Below are 27002 nucleotides of genomic sequence, written 5' to 3' on the forward strand. Positions count from 1 at the left end.
TATTTTGAACAAAATAAAACATAATGTTCAATAGTCTCAAATTCTTTGCACACCTCACAGAGGCCGGAAGAGTGCTGTTTAATTTGAAACATATAATAGTTTAATTTGCACTTACCTACTGTGATTTGATGAAGGAGGCATTCCTCTTTCCGAGAAAAACCTTTTCTATATATGCCTGCTTAAAAACATTAATTGCCATGACATACCTCGGGACCACTAGAGGGCGTTAAACCATTAATCACAAACGCAGCACAGCTATCAAAATGGACAGAGACAGCGACTACCTTGGAAAATATCGTGCTATTTCTGGCAAACTGAAGAAGTGAGTAGATTCCATACATTCTTGAAATATTGAAAACAGACTTCTTTTGAATATGAACTTAATTTGATGTTTATTTAATTCTATAATTTTGTGTGGTAGCTAAGCTAAGCTTAGTATTTAGTAATGCTAATGGGCGTGTACAAATTGGCTGTTCCCACGTGTTTCTTTTTGTGTAATGTTGTCGGATCTTGGACTTGGTACTTTTCTTGGTACGGTAGTTAAAGATATTTTCCTTAAATTTTTAAGCTTATGATTAAACACGAATTTCTTTTAGCATGTTTACAATCCGCGAAAGTGTAGGTTGATGTTATGTCTTATATCCTCAAGAGTATGTGTGTCGAAATCAGAGCAAAATGATGACAAAAAATAGGCAAGTTCCTTAAAATAAATCGCAGCCTGTCATTATTTTGCAATTTGCATTGTTGGCTTGTTGCCATTGCCATTGGCTTCGGTTTAATTTATATTTGAATTTTTATGGAAAGAGCATTGATGATTTTTTGGTGTTTTTTTCCTCTTGATCTAGTGAATAAATGTTAGATTATGGGCAGGGTTGGGCGGTAAATACCGGTAGCGGTAATTACCGGTGGTAAATACCGTCCGGTAAATAAGATGGGCGTCCGGTAAATATGTAAAAAACGGGAAATATGATTTATAATTCTTTTTTTTCCAATAATTTTAGTTGTTTTTAACCTCAACAAATGAAAATAGTGTTCTGAAATAATTAGAATCACAAAACTCATAGTAGAAACACACAAACAGATAAAATCAATACTGCATACACGTACATACCCAAACACACATAGGATCTAAGTCCACACATACGTACACAAACTCAAATTATGTTCCTGGAAATTGAATAATCATATTAAAACATAAACAAATATTTCTCCCGGGGTTTAAATATTTACATGCCATTGTATCTCATTACAATATGATTTTTGTTTTTAAGTGTGAATAAAGCTCAGTATTCTACTGTATGTAAGGAGTTTTAGTGTGTACATGTATCAGTGTGTACTAGTGGTTGCTGGTTTTGAATTTTGATATTGCTTACAGAAAAAGATCTTTTCATAGCCTAAAAAATTACACAACTCGGATTATGCCATTTTTAATGTTGCAATTCTTTTAATATAACTTTTAAAAGAAGTTTAACAAACAAAGCAAACAAAAAAATTAAAAAGCATAACTTATACAAATGTACACAAAAGTGGAAAGAGGTGTCAAAAGTTGTTTCCTTTAAGAAATATAAAATGAATACAATAACAACATAATTGACATACTTTAGCTACTGAATGTTTAATGGGAAATGTAAAATAAATAACTTGTACAGTTTGTCATATTCATATTGATTGAAAGCTATTGTAAACAAATCAATCTTGGAGCACGCTCCATTGTTTCCCTTAACAATAGCTTCTCTTTTTAATCAGTCATAGTGAGATCAACAAAATTTCAAAAGAACGTCTGGTGCACATTGAGACAAGGACATCCTCGATATACATGTATGATGAAGAAGGATATAGCAGAGAAAGTGACATCAATGAGGATGACAGAGAAATTGAAGAATTTGACAATGAAAATGGGGTCCCAAATGTTTATGATAATATTTATGTATTTTGAAGCACATGGCATTTTGTTCATATGCCAATTTACAAGTTTATGCTCATTAATACATGTAGGCTACATGTAGGTATTTATGAATATGGTAATTATTGACTGACTTAATGAAGAACATCATATCTAAATTAGATGTATATTTGGGATCTTTTTAGTATTTTATTGTATTTTTTCCAGCATTTCTTGATAACAGACATAGATAACACCCAAACACAAACATAAACACACACACAAACAAACAAACACACACACTCTCGCACAAATGGTACACACCAGAGCAACCGAACTCACCACCTTTGTTTTTATGTTAAAAATTTGACAATCCCTATAGAAAAGTGAGTGGAAAATTATATTTCCCGGTATTTCCCGGTGAAAAGTGGTAAATACCGGAAAAAAGCGCGTCCGGGAAATAAGCCTCCGAAGCGGGAAATATGCCAACCCTGATTATGGGCACAATCAGATATTACATTTCCTATGCTTTGATTTATTTTACCAGGCGTTTCTTGCGCAAGCCAAATGTTGCTGAAGCCGCTGATGAATTTGGTAAGTAAAAATAAAACAATTTTATTAATCTGTATGCCATTTGCCCAAAAAAATTGAAGAATATTTAATGCCAATTCTTATTCATGATTACAACTTTTTCTTGGCATTCAAGTAATTTCAACTCCTATATTAAATAAAATATTTGGTAGAACTCAAGTTACATATATTAGGGAGAGGGGGGGTTGCTAGGGATTAATTCTAATCAGCAGTGAGTCAAGTCTCCTATGAAAACTTTCTACAATATTTAGAATACTGTAAAACAATGCCCTAGAAAAATTAAGAAGAAATCTAATGGTTGTACTTGTAGAGGTGATAAAACGAGTTTTGAAAAAATAAATCATTTAGTTCTTTCAAGGAGGTTTCAAATGAGATGGAGTAACAGCAAATAAAATCTCTCTGAACAAGGTTAAAAGCCGCCAGCAGAAAGTATGTCAGGCATGCATTTTGCTCAACATCTCTTGCAATTGTGTAGACAAATGATTCCCGCTTGACTCCGCAGCTATAGGCATGATAGGTCATACATAAAGGGAAATATGCTTTTGTGATGATAATTACTTTTTAGCCACATCTTGGTCTGGTTATATGTGTAGTACATAATTCGGAGGCATGCGAAAATAAATTATGCAATATGTCCTGAAATATGACTCAAATTTGCTCGACTGGCCATGTGCGGGCACTCATCTGGCATATACAGTAATGAACAACATTATTCTACAGACCACATTTGAAATTTTCATTCGCCGCAAACGATCGGAAAAGTGTTAAAATCTGGTTTCAGTAAAGGTCAAATTCTTTCTTTTTTCACTAATTGCAGGTTAATTGATATAATCTGGGCAAATATCTTGTTGTAATAGTGCTTGGTTATTGATGTTTTGTCATGCATGCAAATTTCAGTTTGTTTATTAATATGAAAGATGGAAAATTGATACAAATGGATATTTGTAAAATTTCACCCCTCTGCTTTCTTCACTGAAACTGGCGGCTTGAAGGCGGACATCAAAAGGTCCTTATTGCCGTTCTTTCTTTTGTGCTTCTTTAGAAATAAACAGCTGCTTGAATAAATTTGTTGCCTGTTGGAGCTCCAGTCATAGAATCTTCTTGGTTCTTTCAAATTATACTTATTTGGACTGCTTTGGACAGGGTTGGGCTCAATTACATTCTAAATACATTCCTAATTACATTCCAGAGATGATACAGCTACTTACCAGCTTCTAATAGACCAGTTCGTAGTTACTTCTGGGACAATTTTGGTCAAACGACCTTTCATTTCTTTCATTAAGATAGGTAGATTTCAAAGCAAGATATTACGTATGCATGCCTTACATAGCGGGATGAAGAAATTGAATAGACCAGGTGACTAGAATAGCACATCAATGAACACTCTATGAAGTTATTTGTTGCATTTCTACTTTGAATGCATACTAGAGGATGTTGTACAATGTACTTGGCAAACTGTGAAATATACCAGTCATTCGTGGACGCATTTTTTTGTGGATGTGAATGAAAAACACAATTCAAAAGAATATGTGAATAATCAAGACATCGAATTTGGTGCTTATCTCATTAAATTTTAAACCACCATGTCACTTTAGTACAAATGACCTTCCTCTGATCAGATCATGCGCAGAGTGGAACTACGAACTGGCTTATTAACATAACCTGCTTAAGCCAGCCCAATGAAAATTTATTGTCAAGTTGATTATAATCTTGTCATTAGCTAGCTTAAGCAGGTCATTGTAAGCTGGTAAGTAGCTGAATCATCTCTGGAATGTAATTAGGAATGTATTTGGAATGTAATTGAGCCCAACCCTGGCTTTGGAAACAATTTAGGTAGTATTTTCACATTTTTTCTCTTGTTTGTTGTTTTTTATTATTGAATGGATCATGTCACCTTTTCATTTTGTAGGTAACCTGGCTAAGGTGTTACATAATCAAGAATGTCCTTCCTATGCAGCTCTGTTTAGCCTTGCCAAGGCCAGGTAAATTTTTTCAGTTATCATTGATGTGGAAACATTGTCTTCTCAAGAAAGTGGATGATTCAATTTGGAGGCATAAATACAAAACACACCAAAACTAATTGAAATTTGGCAGTGTTCCTGTCTGAGATGATACCCCTTTTCAATGTGCTATCGAAGTATTTAAATCTCTTCATTTTTGTATTAGCTTATCATAACAGAAATGGTCCTAACACCACTATATGTGACAGAAGAAAGAACCACAGTATATTCTTGCATCAATGCATCCTACATGATCTACTTGTAGTTAAAACAGAGAGGAATTCCAGAATATAAGGTTTACCTTTGAGCATATGAGCCAATTGTTGCTAATACTATTCATTATTGATATTTCTTTTTTCTCTAATGTCACATATACGGTGTATAAACAGATGTGAACACACATTAGCAAACCACCCTGCTGAAGTGCATGCTCTTGTGGAAGCAGCCCATGAGTTCCTGGATGCTGAGTGGAGCGACCGGTCTATGCATTGTCCAAACTTTGAAGAGAATCTCTGTGCTGCCATCAACTGCTACAACCATGCTGTCAGGGTATGTTTCAATTACCACCAGGGGGGTGTTTCACAAAGAGTTCAAAGTGAATGAAACCTTTGGAACAAGTAAGCTTGTGTGCAAACAGAAAAATAAAAAAATAGATAAAAGAAAGTCTGAGAAAGTTATGAGCATTTGAATATTGCGATCACTAATGCTATGGAGATCTTCTCATTGGCAATGCAACAAAGATGTGTGATGTCACATCTGAATAATTTTTCCTTTGATGGACTATAAAACACCCCCAAAATGTATCTATTTGCTCTTTCGTATGGTAATACAAGCTCTTTATCTATAATGTATTCTTTGAAAAAAATCAGTATTACATGCCCTCCTATAGAAAGGATACATGATCTGTGATAGATATGATGAAAGATGTAAATTAAGTGAAATATATATATAGCGGGGTGGAAAATAGAGATTTGTTAGTTTTGGTAAAAAGTTTGTTTGCCTTCCATTGTTTACATTCCTTCATGTGTTGATTTCATTTGCTAGTTTTCCTGGGCAAGGCTAGCGCTTGGAATGTGGAAATGAAAGAATGCAAACTGGCTGGGTTGCTAGGGGTTGCTATAGGCTGTCATTGATTTAGAATTAGTATTTTTCGGGGGAATTGAATACCGAATTAGTCCAGCTGAACTTAAATATTTTTCCATTCTGCTTTTGATTTCCAGTTCTTTGGCTCGCTTGCATTCTTCAGCGGTTAGAAAGGAGAGAGTGAATGAACAGGTGAGAGAGATAACTGAGTTGTAAGATAAAGAGGTTCGTAGAATGAGAGAATTGAGTGAGAGAGTGGATGAGAGAGCTGTAATGGGAGTGTTTAAAGGGTGAGAGTCGCAGAGAGGAAAAGTTGATCTAGAGAGCGGTTGGGATGGTGGTAAATAGAGAGTTGCGTAAGAGGGAAGAATAATGGAAAGCCAAAGAACTTGGATTTGGAATCAGAATACGCACATTAATTAGTTCCGTTTTATACACTAATATTACGGGCGGATTAATTTGGCGCATTATGCCAAAAGTGATAGGCCCGATTTGGGGGAAGGGTTTTCTCGCCATGTGGTGGTTGAGCCAAGAAGGATAAAAGGGCAAGTGTTAAGTCCGGCGGGGTAGTTCTTTTCATTTACGATTTGTTTTGCTGCCGTAGGCCATGTCAGCTTAATTTTACTTAATTGTCGGTCGTCCAGCCCAGAGATTCAACGTATTAATTGTACCAACATATTGGTTGACGCTGATTCATAATAAACTCAATGCACAACTTTACTTCATCTCTTCGTTCCAACTTGTCATTTTGCGACTCCGTCTTGCTTTGTACGTGGGCAGCGCAAAACGGTGGGCGGCCACCGGCCGTCTCGCAAAGCTGTCCCGCTACATAAATACAAAAGTAATTGGAAAGTTGTTCCCATGTGACATCACACATCTTTGTCGCATTGCCAATGGGAGGATCTACATTACTATAATCTAAATTTCAAATGCTCATAACTTATTTATTCAATTTTTCTCAAACTTTTGTTCATCTGTTTCTTTGATTTTTCTGTTTTCGCACAAGCTATCTTGTTCCAAAAATTTCATTTTCCTTTAAGTATGATTTAGAGTTGCACTTAAATGTCCAGTTGCGTGCCGAATTAAAGGCATCCGACACAATGGTTAAATCATGCTAAGACGACCTGCGGTACTGCACATTAGTCGATAAGATTGCGTGTTGCATAATCCTGTGCGCATCAGCACTAACTAAGCATGATTTTAAGTGACACTTAAAATCTTTGTGAAACACCCCCCTCTCAGTCTCATCCCCCTATTGTCTCGCCTGTGTAGTCTCGTCCTATATTTTCCCATTTTATCTGCAATCTGTTTATCTCTTAACCTCTTGATCTACGGTGTAATTCTGATTTAATCCATTTGTGTTTCTAAAGACTGTTGGGTTAGCATATTTTGTTGGTTTAACACAACCTAGCCTATAATATTTGATGAGACAAACAAGTGATTGGCCAAACAGTCTTAGATCAAATGAAGGGAGATTAGAAAATTAACTTATTTAAAACATAATTTTGACAAATTCAAAATTTTGCCTTAGTGGGTTAATAGTGGGTTACACCAAGAATTATTGGACCAGCTTAAAGGAGAATGAAACCTTCGGAACAAGATAGCTTGTGTGAAAACAGAAAAACCAAAGAAACAGATCAACGAAAGTTTGAGAAAATAGGACAAATAATGAGAAAGTTATGAGCATTTGAATATTGCGATCACTAATGCTATGGAGATCCTCACATTGGCAATGCAACAAAGATGTGTGATGTCACTTGTGAACAACTCTCCCCATTACTTTAGTACATATTTCTCTTAAACTGCCTCTTTTATCACATCTATCAGTAGATCATGTGTTCTTTATATTGGAGGGCTTGTAGCGCAGACTTTCAAAGAATACATCATGGACAAAGAGTTTGTATCACCATAAGAAAAAGCAAAAAGATACATTTTTTAGGTATTTTATAGTCCATCAAAGGGAAAGTTGTTCACAAGTGACATAACACCCCCTTGTCGCATTGCTAATGGGAGTATCTCCATGGCATTAGTGATTGAAATATTCAAATGCTCATAACTTTCTCATTATTTGTCCGATTTTTCTCAAACTTTCTTTATTTTTATTCTTTGATTTTTCTGTTTTGAGGCAAGCCTATTTGTTCCAAAGGTTTCATTCTCCTTTAATAATTTGTCAAAGTAGATAATCAGGCATAATGATGCAAGGTGAGCTGGGGGTGAGTCTTACTGGTATTGGTAAATTGCGATGATATTGGACTTCTATAGTACCCACTTATTACATCAGGACAATGTCTCTGAGCATAATAACAGATACAGTGGTGCACCAAAGTTAGTGAACCCCACCAGAAAGTGAACAAATATAAAGTGCTCAGGTTCAACCGAGTTTTAGATATTTATTCATGAAGTCAGGTGATAAAATATTGCATTCATAATACAGTTTATTTATCTTGGCTCGCTGAACATCATGTTGCTGTCTACCTTCAACACTCGGCACAAAGGAATGCATTTTGTGGTGGGGTTCACTAACTTTTGAGCACGACTGTATGTTATGTACTTTATGTTTTGTATTATTATCATTGTATATTTAGCAGTAATGTAGATGAGGAATTAAGATTTATTTGTATGTATTACTTTGATTTGTAGGTTAGTATTGAGCATAAACAACCAGCTCTTGCAGCAACTCTTTGCCTTCAACTTGGAAACAGTCTTAGGGTAAATAAACATGATTTCTAATGTATTTTATTTTACTAAATTATATTTTGAAAATATGTACAAATGTGATATTAATCATAAATGAATAACAGCTCAAGCTGGAATATGTTAACATCTCTATAGGCTCATTATAGTGACACTTGGAAAGCTTTGCATGCAAAAAATATTGTGATTATGTGAAAAGATATGCATTGCACAATTATTGTAAAAACAGTAACAGTAATAATGGTGATATTCAAGCATCATTAAGTGCATCAAAATATCAAAATTGATAGCTGTAGCAACCAACATGGGCTTGAATGATATTTAACCCAATTAAACTTTCACTGTTCAATTAAGAGAAAACTGCACTTCTCTCAGAAGAAGGTCATTGGTACTATTTACATGATGGTTTTAAATTTAATGAGATAAGCACCAACGTTGGTGTCTTGATTATTCATCCATTCTTTTGAATTGTGTTTTTCATTATATCCATACAAAAATAACAATGCGTCCACTAGCGACTGGTATTTCACAGTTGGCAAGCACATTGTTATAACAACATTGCTAGTGCATTGAAAGTAGAAATGCAACAAATATCTTCATAGAGTGTTCATTGGTGTGCTATTCTAGTCACCTGGTCTATTCAGTTTCTTCATCCTGCCATGTTAGGCATGCTTACATGATATCTTCTTTGAAATCTGCCTATAATTAAAGAAATGAAAGGTCATTTTGACCAAAATTGCCCATGAAGTAAGTACAAACTGGTCTGTAGTGGTTTATGAATTGCATCTGTTTTCCAGAGATTAAAGAAACCCGCAGAAGCAATGGGACATTATCAGAAGGCAGCAGAACTACAATATCAGGTATTTTTTATTCTTAATCCTATATGAAATCCTGTGTGCACCAAAGCTTTTACATGACATTGAACATTGGATGCAAATTTTATTAACCTCCCTTATGAAAAGTATCTACTTCATTTTTGTCTCACCTGCATAGCAGTGTGAGACTATAGGCGCCGCTTTTCTGGTGGCGGCGGCGTCAACATCAAATCTTAACCTAAGGTTAAGTTTTTGAAATGACAGCATAACTTAGAAAGTATATAGACCTAGTTCATGAAACTTGGCCATAAGGTTAATTAAGTATTACTGAACATCCTGCCTGAGATTCATGTCACATGACCAAGGTCAAAGGTCATTTAGGGTCAATGAACTTAGACCATGTTGGGGGAATCAACATCAAAATCTTAACCTAAGGTTAAGTTTTTGAAATGACAGCATAACTTAGAAAGTATATGGACCTAGTTCATGAAACTTAGCCATAAGGTTAATCAAGTATTACTAAACATCCTGCCTGAGATTCATGTCACATGACCAAGGTCAAAGGTCATTTAGGGTCAATGAACTTAGACCATGTTGGGGGAATCAACATCAAAATCTTAACCTAAGGTTAAGTTTTTGAAATGTCATCATAACTTAGAAAATGTATGGACCTAGTTCATGAAACTTAGACATAAGGTTAATCAAGTATCACTGAACATCCTGCATGAGTTTCAAATCACATGACCAAGGTCAAAGGTCATTTAGGGTTAATGAACTTTGGCCGAATGGGGGTATCTGTTGAATTACCATCATAACTTTGAAAGTTTATGGATCTGATTCATAAAACTTGGACATAAGAGTAACCAAGTATCACTGCACATCCTGTGCGCATTTCAGGTCACATGACCAAGGTCAAAGGTCAATGAACTTTGGCCGAATGGGGGTATCTGTTGAATTACCGTCATAACTTTGAAAGTTTATGGATCTGATTCATAAAACTTGGACATAAGAGTAATCAAGTATCACTGCACATCCTGTGCGAGTTTCAGGTCACATGATCAAGGTCAAAGGTCATATAAGGTCAATGAACTTTGGCCAAATTGGGGGTATTTGTTGAATTACCATCATATCTCTGTAAGTGTATTGGTCTAGTTCATAAAACCAAGTATCACTGAACATTTTGTGCGAGTTATAGTAGGTTTCAAAGTCAGCACTGCTGCTATATTGAATCACGTGATGCAGGTGAGACCGCCAGAGGCATTCCACTTGTTTAACAGGAATCCCACTTTTCTGTATTTCCCAGTGTTTCATGAATGAAGAAATGTGAAAATCAGTGATAAAAAAGCTTGCAGCCTTCCTGGTTTTGTTGAATTACCATATGAATGTCATAACTCTTAGGGGGTGTTGCAAGAAAATATTTGCAGTCAATCACAGATTTCAGTTGCAAATTTACAAACGAATAACAATTTTATCTAAAGCAAGAAGTAGAGCAGTGATCAATTGCAGAACTTATGATTGATTTTGTGACTTAAAGCTGACTTGCAATCAATTGCGAGTTTCTTGCAACACTCATTAGTAGGTAGGACAACAACAACAACAAAAACGAAACAGCATTTCTACTAAAAAGCATTACCTTGATGTATTCTTTATTAGCACTAATATCACAGACATTGCTCAAAACTTACCTCAAAATTTCCTAAATAGTGAAAAATAAGGCTTAATATCATGTATGCATATTGATTCATCCCTATATATGCTATAACTGTGTGGGCTAGTGACTAAAAATTGGCATTTTAAAGTCTTTATGCTGACCTAGGACTGTTGAAGCCTCTGAGAGGAGCCATGGAAACGGTGGCAGACAGTGACCCGAAGAAGACAAATGATTGGAGGGGCACTGTATTCTTTGTGAACAATGATGTGCCCCTCCAATGCTTTGTCTCCTCCGGGTCACGGTTCGCCACTGCGTGGAAACATGTCACATCAATAGATAATCAACTTGGCTGCCAGAAAATTTGAGGCCAACTCACCTATCGACTTGTTTGACATGTGTCTACAGCACAAATCTAGTGCCATTGCCTAGCCTATCATTAAGTCTGCTTACAGGTAGAGATTATGGTTTTCTCTCAAGTCTTTTCAGGTATTACAACTACACGCAATGTAGTTCGCATTGACATGAGTACATTCCTGTTTTTTCTCTCTCTCTCAGTGTCCATTGGATTGTCTGCATTCATTAAGAAAAGTTGCTTCATGCAAAATTGAAATAGGTAGGTAATATGGACATGAAATATATATCAATAGTATACTTCATTATCTATTACATATATGCCACATTCGCTTTGAACAGCAATAGCTCAGGACCAACACCCCTCATATAGTCCCTAGATCAGCCAGGATGCAACTTCTTGATCATGTAGTATAAAGATATGTGCCCACTATAATTTTCTGCCAAAGAATTTGCCCATAATGAGATGTTTACATAATGGTCTCAAGCATTCCTCTTTTTAAGTAAAGCTCAGTGCCATCATATTTTCTTCCCAATGGCCCATATTCTCATGGAGTCTGTTTTATACTTTTTATAGGCCAAAAATTACAAAAGTTACTTTGGCATTTTATGTTTCCTATCTGTATTTAGCTCTTTCCTCATGTTTAATGATGAAAAGATCCAGTCAATTATGAATGATTAGTTTGTCAAATGAGCTGACAATTAACTTGTACCGTTAGAGATACCTACATTGTATCACAATTGAATTGAACCTGAGTTCAGTATACTGGCTAATGGCTTCAATTAACTCTTACAGCGCAAACGTCATGTGTGTGTGACAAGAGATTGCGCATATTCAATTGACAGTTACATTCTAGATAGTCATTTCATTGGATTCTGTGTGGACTCATTTTTAGATTGCCACTTCAAATGGCATTTCTGTTCTATAATAATCATGTTTGTTGACCCTCCAATAATCTTTCTCAGGTGATTTTGATGGTGCTTTGGCGGTTTTGACTGAAATGGAATACTTGGTAAGAGATCGAGGTATCCTAGGATCCAACAACCAGCCAATAGGAGCATTCTCAGACATCCTTGCTACATGTGAGATCAGTAGAGTACTTCTTCTAATGCTGTTACAGGTAATAAAATGTTCTAAGTGCATGTGGTAATATTGAACATTTTGATATTGTAGATGCAGTGTGCTTGTGTTGTTTGGAAGCATTTGCTTCCAGAGCCTTTTCTAATTTTGTTTCTGAAAAGTGCTATGAATGCAGATTTCTTCAGGGTATTTGAGATATATTTCTCTCTTCATATTGTATCCAATATTTCCTACAATGAAAAATGACAATTACAGACACGATTATAGAACAAAACATAAATTTATGTATACAAAAGAAGAGAAAAGAAAATAGTGAAGTGCATGATTTCTCAGCTCTTTATATGCGAGTCAATTTTGTAATCGAAGGATGTGTATGAAAAATCTAGCCAATGCTTTTAATATCTTCTCTATTTTTTTTTTCATTTTCAGCCTACTCCTCAGCGTATACGACCTGAGCATGCACAGACATTAGAGAAATACACATGGGAAAGTGATGAATCTAACCCAGGTAATCATAGCTTCTTATTGATGATTATTACAATGGTAGGAGGAAGAGAAGAAGGAGAGAGGGGGTGGGAGAGGAAAAGAAAGGAAGAAAAGTGAAGAAAATTTGACTTTTTCAGAAGGTTGTGTTTGAGTCAAGATTACAGGGAACAGATTTTTGTTTGTTCTATAATGCATACCTTTAAATTTGTAATTTCATATCTTTTCTATCTGTTCCATTACAGCAACTGAATGTATAACAGAAGAAGTGTTTCTCTTACTGCAATCAGTGGTGGTAAGAATTACAACATTTCTGTCTTCACTGTTCAATCTATTTTGATTTTTTTAATGAACTGTTTATTACTAAATATTGAAATATTTATAAAGTTATTTTGGGGGCACATAAAATTCTTCTTAACTTTAACCTTTTTCTGTGACCTACCGGTATATTCAAATTGAAGTGACATATTGTATGAGGAAGCATATCTGCTTTGAACACAAATATCAATGTTTGTTTTTTCCACTGTATTTCTTAACAGTAAAGTTTTTGAAGGATCTGTAGAGTGACTGTCCATATTGTACATAAGATTTTTTTTATTGAATTGAATGAGTGAATAGGGAAATCATGGATTGTGAATCTTGTAATTTTAATTTTTTTTAATACCATACTAGATTATTATTATATATCTTTCTCTTTTTCCTCTCACAGATGGCTTGTCAGTCTAAAGACAGTGAATCATTAAAGAAACTACAAGCTGATTTATGGTAAGCATGGGTGCCAACAATAGTGACATCCTACTCAATAGATGAATTTACAACATCATCTTTCCTATCAGTATTTCATCTTTAAGAGACTGTCATTCCTGAAGGATCATTTAATTCTGTATCCTGAATTATCAAAAAATGTATGAAATGATCGAACAGCTTGCCATACATACATCTGGATATGCTGGTGTGAGGGCCCTATTAGCTTCAAGGCCTGTTTATGTATAATGTCAGATGCCCCTTTTATGTGAAATTTGTGCTGACTTTGACGAGGAGGCAAACACACAAATGTCACTTTCTTTTACAAAAAATAAATGTTTCTACACAGATTCCAATATAGCCTAATGGTTAGGGCCAATATTCCACTCATCTGCGATTTGTAGAATATTAGCCCAAACTCTTAGAATATTTCTGGTATTCTATTCTGAGCCATCCAATATAATATTAATATCTCATAGCAGTGGAGTGCTTATCTATGATTTTATTCCTGGACATGAAGAAATCAGTAATGTATATTATAAGAATATCACAAACTCAAATTTTGTTACTTTTCACTGACTTTCTGTTATCAAAATATGCAGTATGAGTCTGTAAAGTGTATTGACAGCTATGACCTACTTTACAGGGAGATAAAGTATTAATAGTAAACAAGAAGGAATTCAACACCTGTTTGTGTAAATTTCAGATCCTGTCTGAAATGTACATTGACAATTAATGAATGGATTAGAATGTCTGGCAGCTGGCCAGGGTTGTTGATTACATTGCAGTGCTTGTACATTATAATGCTTTGAATACCTTGTATGTACATTCTGAAATCTACTATTTGAATAACACATGACCTAAAAGCTTTCTGTTTATGCACATGGCTCAGAGTGATTTTACTATTGAAAATATCCACACAGGAGCCCAAATGAAACAATGATGTTTGATTTCTAAGTAGTAGATGAACTGCTCTGTAATAGAAAAAAAATACAATTGGTGCAGACTCATTGAAGTTGAGTCCCTTTAGCTAAAATTGTAAATTATTTTTTCCTGTGAATCAAAGTTTACTCATGTTTGATATATCTACAATTGTCAATTGTGCTTTTATCCCTGCTGTATTTCAATTCCTTTAATGTCTTGGAATGGTTGCAATATTGCGCTTTATAGAACTGAAATTCCAATATAAAGTTGCAAATGAACAATTTTAGAATTATTAGACTTTAAACTTTTTATTTGTATTTCATGACTTGAAGTTCTGTATTTATCTTCAACTGATCCATTTCTTCCTTCTGTCTGTCTGTCTGTCTCACTCATTTTACTATCTTGTCGGTCTATCTTTCTTTATCCCATCTCCTTCTCCACCCCCCCCCCCTTGTCTCTTTCTCTCATTTCCTACTGTTTTCTATTATCTTAACCTCCTCTTTTTCCCTTCCCCTCTCTTCTATATACTCTCTCTATTTATCTTTCTCTCTCCTTTTCTTCTACTTCTCTCTCACAGGTGCCATCTATCAGCAGAACAGAATCACATTCTTCACCTAGTATTAGAACAGATAGCACTACCCCCTCAAGAGGCAAGTGCAATATGAGCAGCGCATCAATAGCAGGAAGAAACAGGTCATATTCCACATTAAACAGTGCAATATCCAATGTTTGGATGTCAATGATCATCTACGTATAATGGTGTTATTCGGTAATGTTATACATGAATGAATGTATTCCTATTGTGTTTGTAAGGTTCATTTTTTTAATTTGATTTGAGTTTCATCATTATTTTGAAGAGTTTTTCTAACTATGTTGAACTATGCTAGAGGGTATTCATTTGTCTCGCAATCTACAATGGTCAACAAGGAAATTCGTGATCACTCTCGCAAAAAGTGTTCACTAGCTTTCTAGGAAATTCGTGATCACTCTCGCAAAAAGTGTTCACTAGCTTACAAGTTCACGAGCTTTCGAGTGCCGCTGCAACTCTTTATCAAGTGAGCTCGTGAACTTGTAAGCTAGTGAACACTTTTTGCTAGAGTGATCACGAATTTCCTAGAAAGCTAGTGAACACTTTTTGCGAGAGTGATCTCGAATTTCCTTGTTGACCATAGTAGATTGCGAGACATATGAATACCCTCTAGCGATTATTTCAGTCCGCAATAATGAACCTATTTAGTATGTTGAACTTGTTTATAATCATGGGCCATGTTCTAGTACTGAAAATGTTGGTAGAGTTTGATTTCTTCCCATCTGCATTAACGGAAGGTATGGGATATGGACAAATGACTTGCATCTATTCACTATCACCTTAAAAAATAGTAATATACAGAATCAATTCTATATATATATTGTTTGAAATTTCCAAGATATATAATCTGCTTCAAAATTGTTTTTTCTGACTGATGAAGGGCCATTATCTTAACTTTTCTGTCCTTGCATCTGTACCAAATTATGTTCTCATTTTATGTTCAAAGTTCATCAATTGCCACCCATTTTGTTAGGTATTAGATCACAGTTAATCCAATACCATCGGCAGTGAACCTCAGATATCAGATAGTCTGTTTAATGATGCTATTATACATTTTCGTGATTAAGTCTGATGTTATGATTGGATAACCATGATTCAGTCAGGTTGTCTGCAATGCTCTTGATAGCAACTAAAATGTCATCTACAAAAAACAACTTGCAAGCCTGCTTAAATCTTGTCCATTATATCTTGGGCTTGTCTTGCACTGTTTTTACTTCAAGCACAATCAGTTTGTTGCCACCAAGCCTGTCAGTGTTCTACATGAGCAGATGTGTGAAATTTTTTCCAAAGACGAGCTTGTTGAAGTGGTGTTTCTTCCACGTAGAGCTCAAGCCTTCATTTTCAAGTTCGTTTTTTTTATGATTATTTTTTGCCGCGAGTGTGTCAATAGTTAGTCAGTAGGCTTGTTCACTATGATGTAATGATAAAAGCCATCTGACAAGATGTCAGTTGGCTTTGTAAAACTACTTTTCTGTCAGATCTGACAAGATGTCAGATAGGAAATGTGGATTAAATGCCCCCATGTTGACTATATCCTCTAATGAATAGGAGATTGTTTTAGTTTTTTGACAGAAAGGCTTGGCATTAGGTGTAGGGATGCTGTGAAACTCCCTGTCTATTGCTTTTGAATGACTTCACATTCTTTTGAAGCACATCTAGAAGCTCTTGATTTTGTGTGCATATGTAGCTTCTTCATTTTTCTCATGATTCTTTACCACTGAGCTAAGGTAATGACCCCCAAACATTTCCTTCAAGTTTGTTTTAATGTTATCTTAAACAAGATGGCCATCTTCTTTATGCAGGCATTAGAATTCTATGGGGAGTTACATTAAGAGCCATCTATATGTAACAAAACCTTAGACTCTAATACCTTGGTCACATTTGTTCTACGGCAGCTGTACGGCGAGTCGAAAACAATCGTTTTAACATTTTTTTTTTACCAGCAAGATATAGGTGGTTTGAATAAAAATGAATATAACGGCTGCTTTCGACTCGCCGTACGGCCGCCGTAGAGCAAATGTGACCGAGGTATTAATGAGCTTTAGGATTTATCTTCTTGTAACATGATGATTTTTTCATATTTCTTACTCAACAAATTCTACTATCATGTGTGCTCCCTGGCCTTGTGTAGAAACATTTGTTTTTAGCATTGCACGTCAAGCCATTCATCCGGTACATCATCCTTTTCTGAAAAAGAGAAAAGAATATTTTTCTTTAGTCATGCATCTTCTATTTTTTCTGTTAATTCTCTGGGGCAACTGCCTGGTATAAATTAAAAAGGGTCACGCATTCTGCTTTCTAATGGAAGTTTTGAAAACTCTGGTATATAACCAGGTTGGTTATAAAGAAGTAATTGAGGATGAACCAATAGGAGAGCAGGAGGATGGTGATTGGTCAGTAGGTAATTGGTAACTAATTGGTGCTAATCCCGGATTAAGCCTCTATTGCGTTGCAGTGGTTACATAAGACCTCTATTGTGTGGGGTTGGATGAGATTAGGCTTCTATTGATTGGCGGTCTTGTTTAACAGTGGGTTCCAAATATTGTTGATGAGTAGGCTACTGTCTTGTAGTCATGTTGGTGATTTCTATGGCCTCTTGTACCTGTCCGTATGCCAGTGCTTGATTGACGTTAGTAGCTTGGCATCCTCCCATATAATTTTGCGTTGTAGTTGGTGTGCATGCTTGGCTATTGCAGATTTCTCCCATTCCCCCTAAGGATTATATACATATATAGGACTATAGCGATCTAAAATTGAGAGCATTATAACGACCCATTTGTAAAATATACCTTTTCTTCTTACATGTATATACAAATATCACATTATGGATGTGACGACCTTCATTGCTGGAGCAAAATGTCTATTGACTTTGTTTGGGGGAAATCCAAAGCCCCCTTTAAAAGATCCTTGTACTGCCCCCTACATGATGTTATTTCATATACTTGTTTCGAGTGTAGAAAGTTATGGACCACTTACATGTACCAAGAGAAAATCATCTGTGTGGTTGAAACTGTTTGTTTTTTTACGAAAAGGTTGCTTAATGCTTCTCGAATGTTTTTCAGGTTCCCATTCTCTGTATGAGATGATTTGGTGTATAGCTCCGAGATGATATCCTTCACAGAGAGAAAAAAAAAATTTCAACAAAGTAAGGCTGTCATGTAGTTATTACCGGTACCTTTTTTGTACATTTGATATTCTAATTTCAGCCACTTGAGTTTAAATTGACTTGACAGTTCTTCAGAGACCCTCAATCTCATCACGTCTATAGGACTATAGCGATCTAAAACTGAGAGCATTATAACGACCCATTCGTAGGATATACCTTTTCTTCTTATATACGAATATCACATTATGGATGTGACGACCTTCATTGCTAGAGCAAAATGTCTATTGACTTTGTTTGGGGGAAATCCAAAGCCCCCTTTAAAAGATCCTTGTACTGCCCCCTACATGATGTTATTTCATATACTTGTTTCGAGTGTAGAAAGTTATGGGCCACTTACATGTACCAAGAGAAAATCATCTGTGTGGTTGAAACTGTTTGTTTTTTTACGAAAAGGTTGCTTAATGCTTCTCGAATGTTTTTCAGGTTCCCATTCTCTGTATGAGATGATTTGGTGTATAGCTCCGAGATGATATCCTTCACAGAGAGAAAAAAAAATTTCAACAAAGTAAGGCTGTCATGTAGTTATTACCGGTACCTTTATTGTACATTTGATATTCTAATTTCAGCCACTTGAGTTTAAATTGACTTGACAGTTCTTCAGAGACCCTATTTAATCTCATCGTGTCTATAGGACTATAGCGATCTAAAACTGAGAGCATTATAACGACCCATTTGTAAGATATACCTTTTCTTCTTATATAAGAATATCACATTATGGGTGTGACGACCTTCATTGCTAGAGCAAAATGTCTATTGACTTTGTTTTGGGGAAATCCAAAGCCCCCTTTAATAGATCCTTGTACTGCCCTCTACATGATGTTATTTCATATACTTGTTTCGAGTTTAGAAAGTTATGGACCACTTTCATGTACCAAGAGAAAATCATCTGTGTGGTTGAAACTGTTTGTTTTTTTACGAAAAGATGGCCAAATGCTTCTTGAATGTTTTTCAGGTTCCCACTCTCTGTATGAAATGAATTAATGTATAGCTCCGAGATGATATCCTTCACAAAGAGAAAAAAAAATGTCAACAAAGTTAGGCTGTCATGTAGTTATTACCAGTACCTTTATTGTACATTTGATATTCTAATTTCAGCCACTTGAGTTTAAATTGACTTCTGAGTTCTTCAGAGACCCTATTTAATCTCATCGTGTCTATAGGACTATAGCGATCTTAAACTGAGAGCATTATAACGACCCATTTGTAAGATATACCTTTTCTTCTTATATAAGAATATCACATTATGGATGTGACGACCTCCATTGCTGGAGCAAAACGTCTATTGATTTTGTGTAATATAATAATAATAATAATGGTTATTTATATGCGCTATACACAAAAAGTATCACAGCGCTTACAATTGTCAGAAATAAAATATAAATATAAATCTTAAGTAACAAAGTATAGAAATGTATGCATTAAATTGCATCAACTATTGGTGTTCTCAACTGCGCCAGATGAGGCCTGGTGGCCTCTTGCTTGTTGCTTCGTTCACCAACAATTTAAGGGACAAGCCCGGTCAGCACATCATTCACAGAAGCTCTAGTATAGCACCACCAGGCCCCAGATGGATTAGCCAAGTCAAACCAAACAGTGATAGCAAAATTCATCAAAACAAATACATATTAAATAAATGAAAATAGAAAACTAGATATTTGGAAAAAGATATGACTTGAGTTGTTGTTTGAAAGATGATATGGTCGGTGTTGTTCGGATGGTAGAGGGGAGTGTATTCCAAAGTTTAGATCCAGCTATACTAAAACGTTTTTCTGCTATGGAGAGGTTTGTTCTCGGAATAACAAGTTTGGTGGTATCATTCAGGGAACGTAGATTACGAGCAGGTGTGTAATGAGCAATTGTGTTTACAAGATATGAAGGACCAGTACTGTTAACCAATTTATAAATGTACAGACAAAGTTTGAACATGACGGACACGTTGAGAAAAAGGGAGCCAATGGAGTTTCCTAATCAAAGGAGACGTATTTACATTGCGACTAACTGAAAATACTCAACGTGCGGCACAATTCTGAACACTTTGAAGTTTTTTCTGATCTTTAACACAAAGAACTGAAAAGAGAACTATTACAATAGTCAAGTCTGGAAAGTACAAGTGCCCTAACTGCATGATGGCAAGTTTTTTAATTGATAAATCTTCTAATGCGCCACAGATTTTTAAGATGGATATTACAGGTACGTACAGTATTACAGACATGAGATGAGAGTGTAAAGCACAAGTCAATACATATGCAAAGATTCTTAACTTTAGAGGATAGTGTAATTTCATTTTCACATATGAGTTTGTGTAGGGGAAATCCAAAGCCCCCTTTGAAAGATCCTTGTAGTGGCCTCTACATGATATTTTATGTACAGTGTACTTGTTTCGAGTATAAAAAAAATGATGGACCACTTACATGTACCAAGAGAAAATCATCTGTGTGATTAAAACTGCTCATTTGTTCATTAACCGAACGATGGCCGAATGCCTCTCTGATGTTCAACGAGCCTTTCTCTGTGTGAGATGAATTGGTGTAAAGCTCAGAGATGATATCCTTCATATAGAGGAAGGAAAAAAAAATCATTGTTAGGTCGTCATGTTGTACCTTTATTGCACGTTTGATATTCTAATTTCAACCACTTGAGTTTAAATGGACTTGAGAGTACATGTACTTCAGAAATCCTAAATCTCATCACGTTTATAGGACTATAGTGACTTAAAATCAGCATTATAACAACCCATTCGTAATATATACCTTTTCTTCTTATATATTAATATCACATTGTGGATATGATGACCTTCATTGCTGGAGCGAAACGTCTATTAACTTTTAATGTAAGGGAAATCCGAAGCCCCCTTTAAAAGATCCTTGTACTGCCCTCTACATGATGTATACAGTGTACTTGTTTCAAGTATTAAAAAAATGATGGACCACTTACATGTACCAAGAGAAAATCATCTGTGTGATTAAAACTGCTCATTAGTTCATTAACTGAACGATGGCCGAATGCCTCTGATGTTCTTGAATGAGCCTTTCTCTGTGTGAGATGAATTGGTGTAAAGCTCCGAGATCATATCCTTCATATAGAGGAAGGAAAAAAATCATTGTTAGGTCGTCATGTTGTACCTTTATTGCACGTTTGATATTCTAATTTCAACCACTTGAGTTTAAATGGACTTGAGAGTACATGTACTTCAGAAATCCTAAATCTCATCACGTTTATAGGACTATAGTGACTTAAAATCAGCATTATAACGACCCATTCGTAAGATATACCTTTTCTTCTTATATATTAATATCACATTGTGGATATGATGACCTTCATTGCTGGAGCGAAACGTCTATTAACTTTTAATGTAAGGGAAATCCGAAGCCCCCTTTAAAAGATCCTTGTACTGCCCTCTACATAATGTTATTTTATATACAGTGTACTTGTTTCGAGTTTTAATAATGATGGAACACTTACATGTACCAAAAGCAAATCAGTGTGGTTAGAACTGTCCATTTGTTTGTTGGCCAAACGATGGCCAAAGGCTTCCCTGAGGTTTTTCAGGATTCTTATCTCTGTATGTGAAGAATTGTTGTACAGTTCCGAGATGAAGAGAAAAAAATTTAACATAGGCTGTCATGTTATTATTCACAGATTGGATTGATGCAGTACAACTCAGATATTAAGTATTATTATCATTAACATCAAGTGAGATCCGCATCTTTTTCATTTTGTTCATCAAACTTAGTATCAGGACATTGATTACATATATAAATACAAATTGTCATTGTGTAAACCCGTATGATGACATGTAGAATTATAACACGGCTAAAGATTAGTGTTTTACTGAGAACAGTGTATGTATGAAATTCAAAGTGATATGATATTGCTCAATTTAAGGATTTTGCATCCCCAACATATTATATCCAAATTGGTAATTTGTATCCCGCCCCCTCCCTTCCATGATTCCGAATTGGTTCTTTTTACAATAGTTGTCACCTTCCTTGCAGAAGCATAGACCATCGTTATATCCCCCAGTGGTGGCGTTTATGACGTCTGCAACCTGATTCATTGGAAGTTGAAACCAAGTGCGTCTAAGAATTTCGTCAGCCACGGAGGTTAAGTCTGGCTTCCTGTTGCCATCTTCAGTCTGCTCCTAAAGGATTTGATTTGCAAATCCAACCACAAATGAGTTAGGTATGAACTGAATCAAAAGGAATGAATAGAATATTTTTACTGGTCATGCCGATCAGAGGTTCATTCATACCAAGGAGATATCTCCTTGTTCATACTGTCAACTTTTTGTTATCCTCGTGAAGTACGGTCCTGTGTCAAGTTCCTCACAGTGTTTTCGATAAGTATAAGATACTTATACAATATAGGGTATTTGTAATTGCAAAATGAAATTTGTCTTAATTTACTTTTATGGAGACTTTCTCAAAGGGCAGTTTGGTCTTTAAAACATTTCATTTAGAAATGAATATAATGCTGTGTATATTTCTCCTTCAACATTATCATGACAATATACAAAATTCAAACGTATATAGAGCGTAAAATATTCTTTGACCCATATTGAACTCATGTTAGATTTAAACTCTAACAGATATCTCGAACAGTACAAATTCTTGTCAGCTCATTTGACACTCAATCATTCACAGCTTACTAGGGAATATTTACTAAAATTGCTCCCTTCATCATTAAGACATGAGGGAAGTGCCACTTAAAGATATAAAAAATAGTAATATAAATGTGATTTTAAAATCTTTGGATTCCCTATATATTTGTAATCACGGAGTGAATCCATGTCCTACCAGACTTCAGGTTTTTTTCTTTGGAGCAGTGTAATTTGGATGCAATTGTTTGTCTTTTTTACACACAAATATTTTTCAGGGTTAATGACAAAGTACACGCGAAACACATTCTGACATATTATTGATCTGAAAGACTTTAAAAATTTGAAATTAAAGTTATTATTTTTCTTTACTCAGCATCCTATGATAATGTTTTAAAAGGGCCTTACCAACTGGGGGTGCTGTGGGCTCCAACTTTTTTCTGTTTGGTTTTGTTGATTTTTCGCCGACATGAATTTTGGCTCATTATAAATGTTCTCTGTGGGAGCAAAATATCTATGCTTCTTTGGGGGATCTGAAGTCCTCTTCAAAAGACATAAAACAAAGAAGTAATCTTGTACGGGCCTGTACATGACTTTATTTCATATACTTGTTCGAGCAACCGATTGAACACAGACCAAGAGAAAATCATCTGTGTGATTAAAACTGCTCATCTGTTCATTTACGAAACGGTGCCCAAATGCCTCTTTGATGTTTATCAGGGTGCCTTTCTCTGTGTGAGATGAATTGATGTAAAGCTCCGAGATATCCTTCACGGAGTGGAAGAAAAAAATCAACATCGTTAGGGTGTCTTGTTGTTATTACCTTTATTGTGCGTTTGATATTCTAACTTCAGCCACTGCCACTTGAGTTTAAATGGACTTGAGAGTTCTTCAGAGACCCTAAATCTTATCATGTCTGTAGGACTATAGTGATCTAAAATCGAGAGCATTATAATGATTAAATACCTTTCCTTCTTATATCTCCCATTGTTCGTATAAAGAAACATGATTTGATCATAGTCAATTTGAGTGGAGATGTAATGATAATGCTATTTTGAAATAATAACGTAGGTGTCATTTACAACACAAATTGTTTCTTGAGTATGTGATGTCATCTATTATTAAATCAATTATGCTCTTCCCATGCTGTGAATAATTTTTAATGAACTCTTATGCCTTACTCTTATTATTTCATACATGATTTTTTTATAAGTTTCTAACAGGCATGAATACAAATAAAAAATTCAGTGAAATATAATGCTTACCTTCATTACGAGAGCCCAGAAATGGAAATCTTGGGGAATTGGATGGAATTCTCGCAATATGTATTTTTTGTCGGAACCATCATGGCTGCCAGTTCTCACCTTATTGATAGTTTCCACTGTTTTTTGGTTCTCATGGAAAGCAATGGAGTAGTCCTCTGGTACATACTGTGCAAGATTGTTGAGGATAGCATGCATTCCTACAGTAGTACCTGGATTTTGGTATCATTGCAGCTGCCAGCTTCACTTTATTATTTGTTTCCACTGTTTTTTGGTCCCCATGGAAAGCAATTATGGAGTAGTCCTCTGGTACATACTGTGCAAGATTGTTTAGGATGACATGCATCCCAGCAGTAGTACCTGGGTTTTGGAACCATTGCAGCTGCAAGCTTCACCTTGTTGATCGTTTCGACTGTTTTTTGGTCCCCATGGAAAGCAATAGAGTAGTCCTCGGGTACGTATTCTTCAAGTTTTTTCTTGGTACCACTCACGTCGTCATCTGATTCTTGAATTCTTCTTCCGTGTTGCTCATACCACATCCACCATTACTTTGAAAAAGGACAGGGAAGGGTTTACCACATCTACAAAGTACAAAACAGCTGCATAAAAACATAGGGTGATGACAACTAGGTAATGCTGCAACCATGAATTGTTGCAGCACTATTCCAACACGGATTCCATGGCAAAGAATCGCAATGCTACAAAGAGTTGCAGGGATGCGGGCAATGCTCTTCTCTTTGTAGCATGCTCTAAATCATTTGCAAATTCTGAGATGAGGTGCATTATACCTATTCTGTCGAACCTGTACTTCTTGAACATGTCTACAACATCGTAGATGTCAAGGGGATTGGTCCTGTCTCTGAAAATCACACCAGAGGGCAGCACGCACAAACAAAAATTTGTTAAATTATCTTCCATGCATTTTTCCTTTGATTTTTGGTAGTCTTAGTTTTGTATTTTGTTGATTCTATCCAACTCTTACTACTTTCCAGCGCTTTAATATAAACAATGTGTATCAAGCGTATGTTTATTATTACTATTATTATTAATAACATATTCATCACTGCTGCCATATTTTAGCTGTCTTTCGTTGAACCTATTTTTTAGCATCTCTTTGACATTGTCATCTTATATGTTGAACAGATATGAGTGGCCATGGAAGACCTACTCCCTCCTCCTGCAGTGAAATGGCAGCAACACTTCCATCTTGGTTGTCAAGGGCAATCTCCACTTGTTGGATGAAATTAGAGCACTTGTCAGGTTTTTTTGTGTGAAAATTTTTCATTAAAATCAATTCAACATTTATTTCCAAAGGTAAAAGCATTTATTCATGTTTAGAAGTTACAATACAATGGAGGTAGCAACTCTGTAAGAAGATGTTGTGACGAGTGCACCGTGACATAGACAAAAAAGACATAATACATGAAAAAGACTTATCCATACAAAACGCATTACACAACAAATGGAAAGTTGTTGGATGAGTTAGGGATTAAAAGCAGACGTGACGTCTGACAAGTCTTTTCATGAAATATTTCCTGGATGTGTTACATTATGCTTCTTTAAAAAAAAATAGAAATAACAAGTCATTACTAATAGTGGATTAGAGTCCAGATGACATTGGCTTTTATGGGAAAAAAATCTGATATTTATTTACCATGAACCCAAGTTAGATTTGTCTTATGAACTCAACTTTGGCTTACGCCTTGTCTACCTACTGAAGAGTTCATGGACTCTTCTTGGAACAAAAATGAGCTTAGTTACGATAGAACGAGAATTGGAAAGTTAGAGAGACAGCTGAACATTCTGGACTGTAGGTGTGGGGGACAGTGTCTGGCAGGAGTTTAGATGGGTTTTTCCCCCGAGTCCTATCTCGTACATCTGAAGCTGCATTTGGTCATATTATGTCTTATAAAAATATAAACTACATATGTTTGACACAAGTGTGGTCAAAAACCTGATGCATTTGTATGAAATGGATCTATGCAACCTGAAGTGGCAAAAATCTCCCACAGAATTGGTTTGTACTGATATTGCGCTTCAAGGACCCGATGCATTTGTATGAAATGGATCCATGCGATCTGATGTGGCAAAAATCTCCCTCCAGTATTAGTAGAGGCAAGCAGGTTCTGAGACAAACTGGTTTATTAGACGAAGTTATGATTGGAATGGCATTTATACTCTTAATGAAGTTATACCATGTGATGAGTGGACAAGTTGGCAATACACAAATTAGCAATTTATCCACTATCGCCGTACATGTAGTCCTAGAATCATACATATGACCATCAGGCCTGATGACCATTTTATTAACTGATTAGCATATGAAATCAAAACTTTTTTTTCATTCATATATTGGAAGAAATGCAAGACACACTGGATCTAACTTCTAAGAAAAAAAAATTGATTCCAGAGCATTAGTTTTGGAGGGCATAAACCTTTTTTGTTGTTGAATGTGGCATTTGAAGGTACCGGTAATGAATTTCCTTTAATTATCTTAATACAGCCAACATTATTTTTCAGTTTAATAACTTTTTTCTATTCTCTTTCAAAGACTGGCCCATGTGATGTAAAGAGAAATTGTTTTAAAAATAGAAATAAAAAACAATGTATAAAGTACTATGTTTATTTGTATATAATGTAAATTGTAGAAAGACTTGTGTGAAATATGAATACAGTTTATTACTGAATAAAATTATATCGTGTGATTAGTTTGCCAATATTTGTTTTTATTATTATTTCAAGTAAATGTATTAAGAAATGTATATAAGTGATAATATGTTAAAGAAGAAATATGGCATACCCATTCAAGTAGGCCTATATCAATTTTATACCAGAGACTCAGGGTGAGATCACAGGCAATGTGTATCATGTATGTGGGGATAGGGTGTGATACAGGCATGAGGAGATTGGAGGGATGAACAAGACTCCCAAAGGCGGGAGTCCCTCACCTAAAGCATGAGACTTGGTATATCTGTTGATACAAGGCTAAATGTGATTAGCATATCCAATATGTTATCCTCTGATTATTGCAATATAAAGAAAATGAAAAATGTGGATACCATATTTCAGAAAGCCATTTTATAGAATTA

At 35.4% G+C, this 27002-nt stretch overlaps 1 protein-coding gene across 1 annotated transcript; it reads left to right on the forward strand.

The window, feature by feature from the left end:
* Positions 1–241: 241 nt before the first annotated feature.
* LOC129269409 (40-kDa huntingtin-associated protein-like) lies at positions 242–26618 on the forward strand. The gene is made up of 12 exons (XM_064105727.1): positions 242–322; positions 2430–2476; positions 4383–4455; positions 4863–5022; positions 8197–8265; positions 9048–9110; positions 11272–11329; positions 12034–12188; positions 12578–12656; positions 12877–12926; positions 13341–13396; positions 14877–26618. Exons 1-12 carry the CDS (start codon positions 264–266, stop codon positions 14962–14964), a joined length of 957 nt encoding a protein of 318 aa, XP_063961797.1. The 5' UTR covers positions 242–263; the 3' UTR covers positions 14965–26618.
* Positions 26619–27002: the final 384 nt, after the last annotated feature.

This window comes from Lytechinus pictus, chromosome 10 (assembly GCF_037042905.1).
Source record: "Lytechinus pictus isolate F3 Inbred chromosome 10, Lp3.0, whole genome shotgun sequence".
NCBI lineage: Eukaryota > Metazoa > Echinodermata > Echinoidea > Temnopleuroida > Toxopneustidae > Lytechinus > Lytechinus pictus.

Excerpts from the sequence above, each read along its gene's own strand:
- LOC129269409 (XM_064105727.1), top strand. The coding sequence starts at position 264 with ATGGACAGAGACAGCGACTACCTTGGAAAATATCGTGCTATTTCTGGC. Across the intron at positions 12,189-12,577 it reads TTCTTCTAATGCTGTTACAG|CCTACTCCTCAGCGTATACG; the intron begins GTAATAAAATGT and ends TTTCATTTTCAG. Across the intron at positions 12,657-12,876 it reads AAGTGATGAATCTAACCCAG|CAACTGAATGTATAACAGAA; the intron begins GTAATCATAGCT and ends GTTCCATTACAG.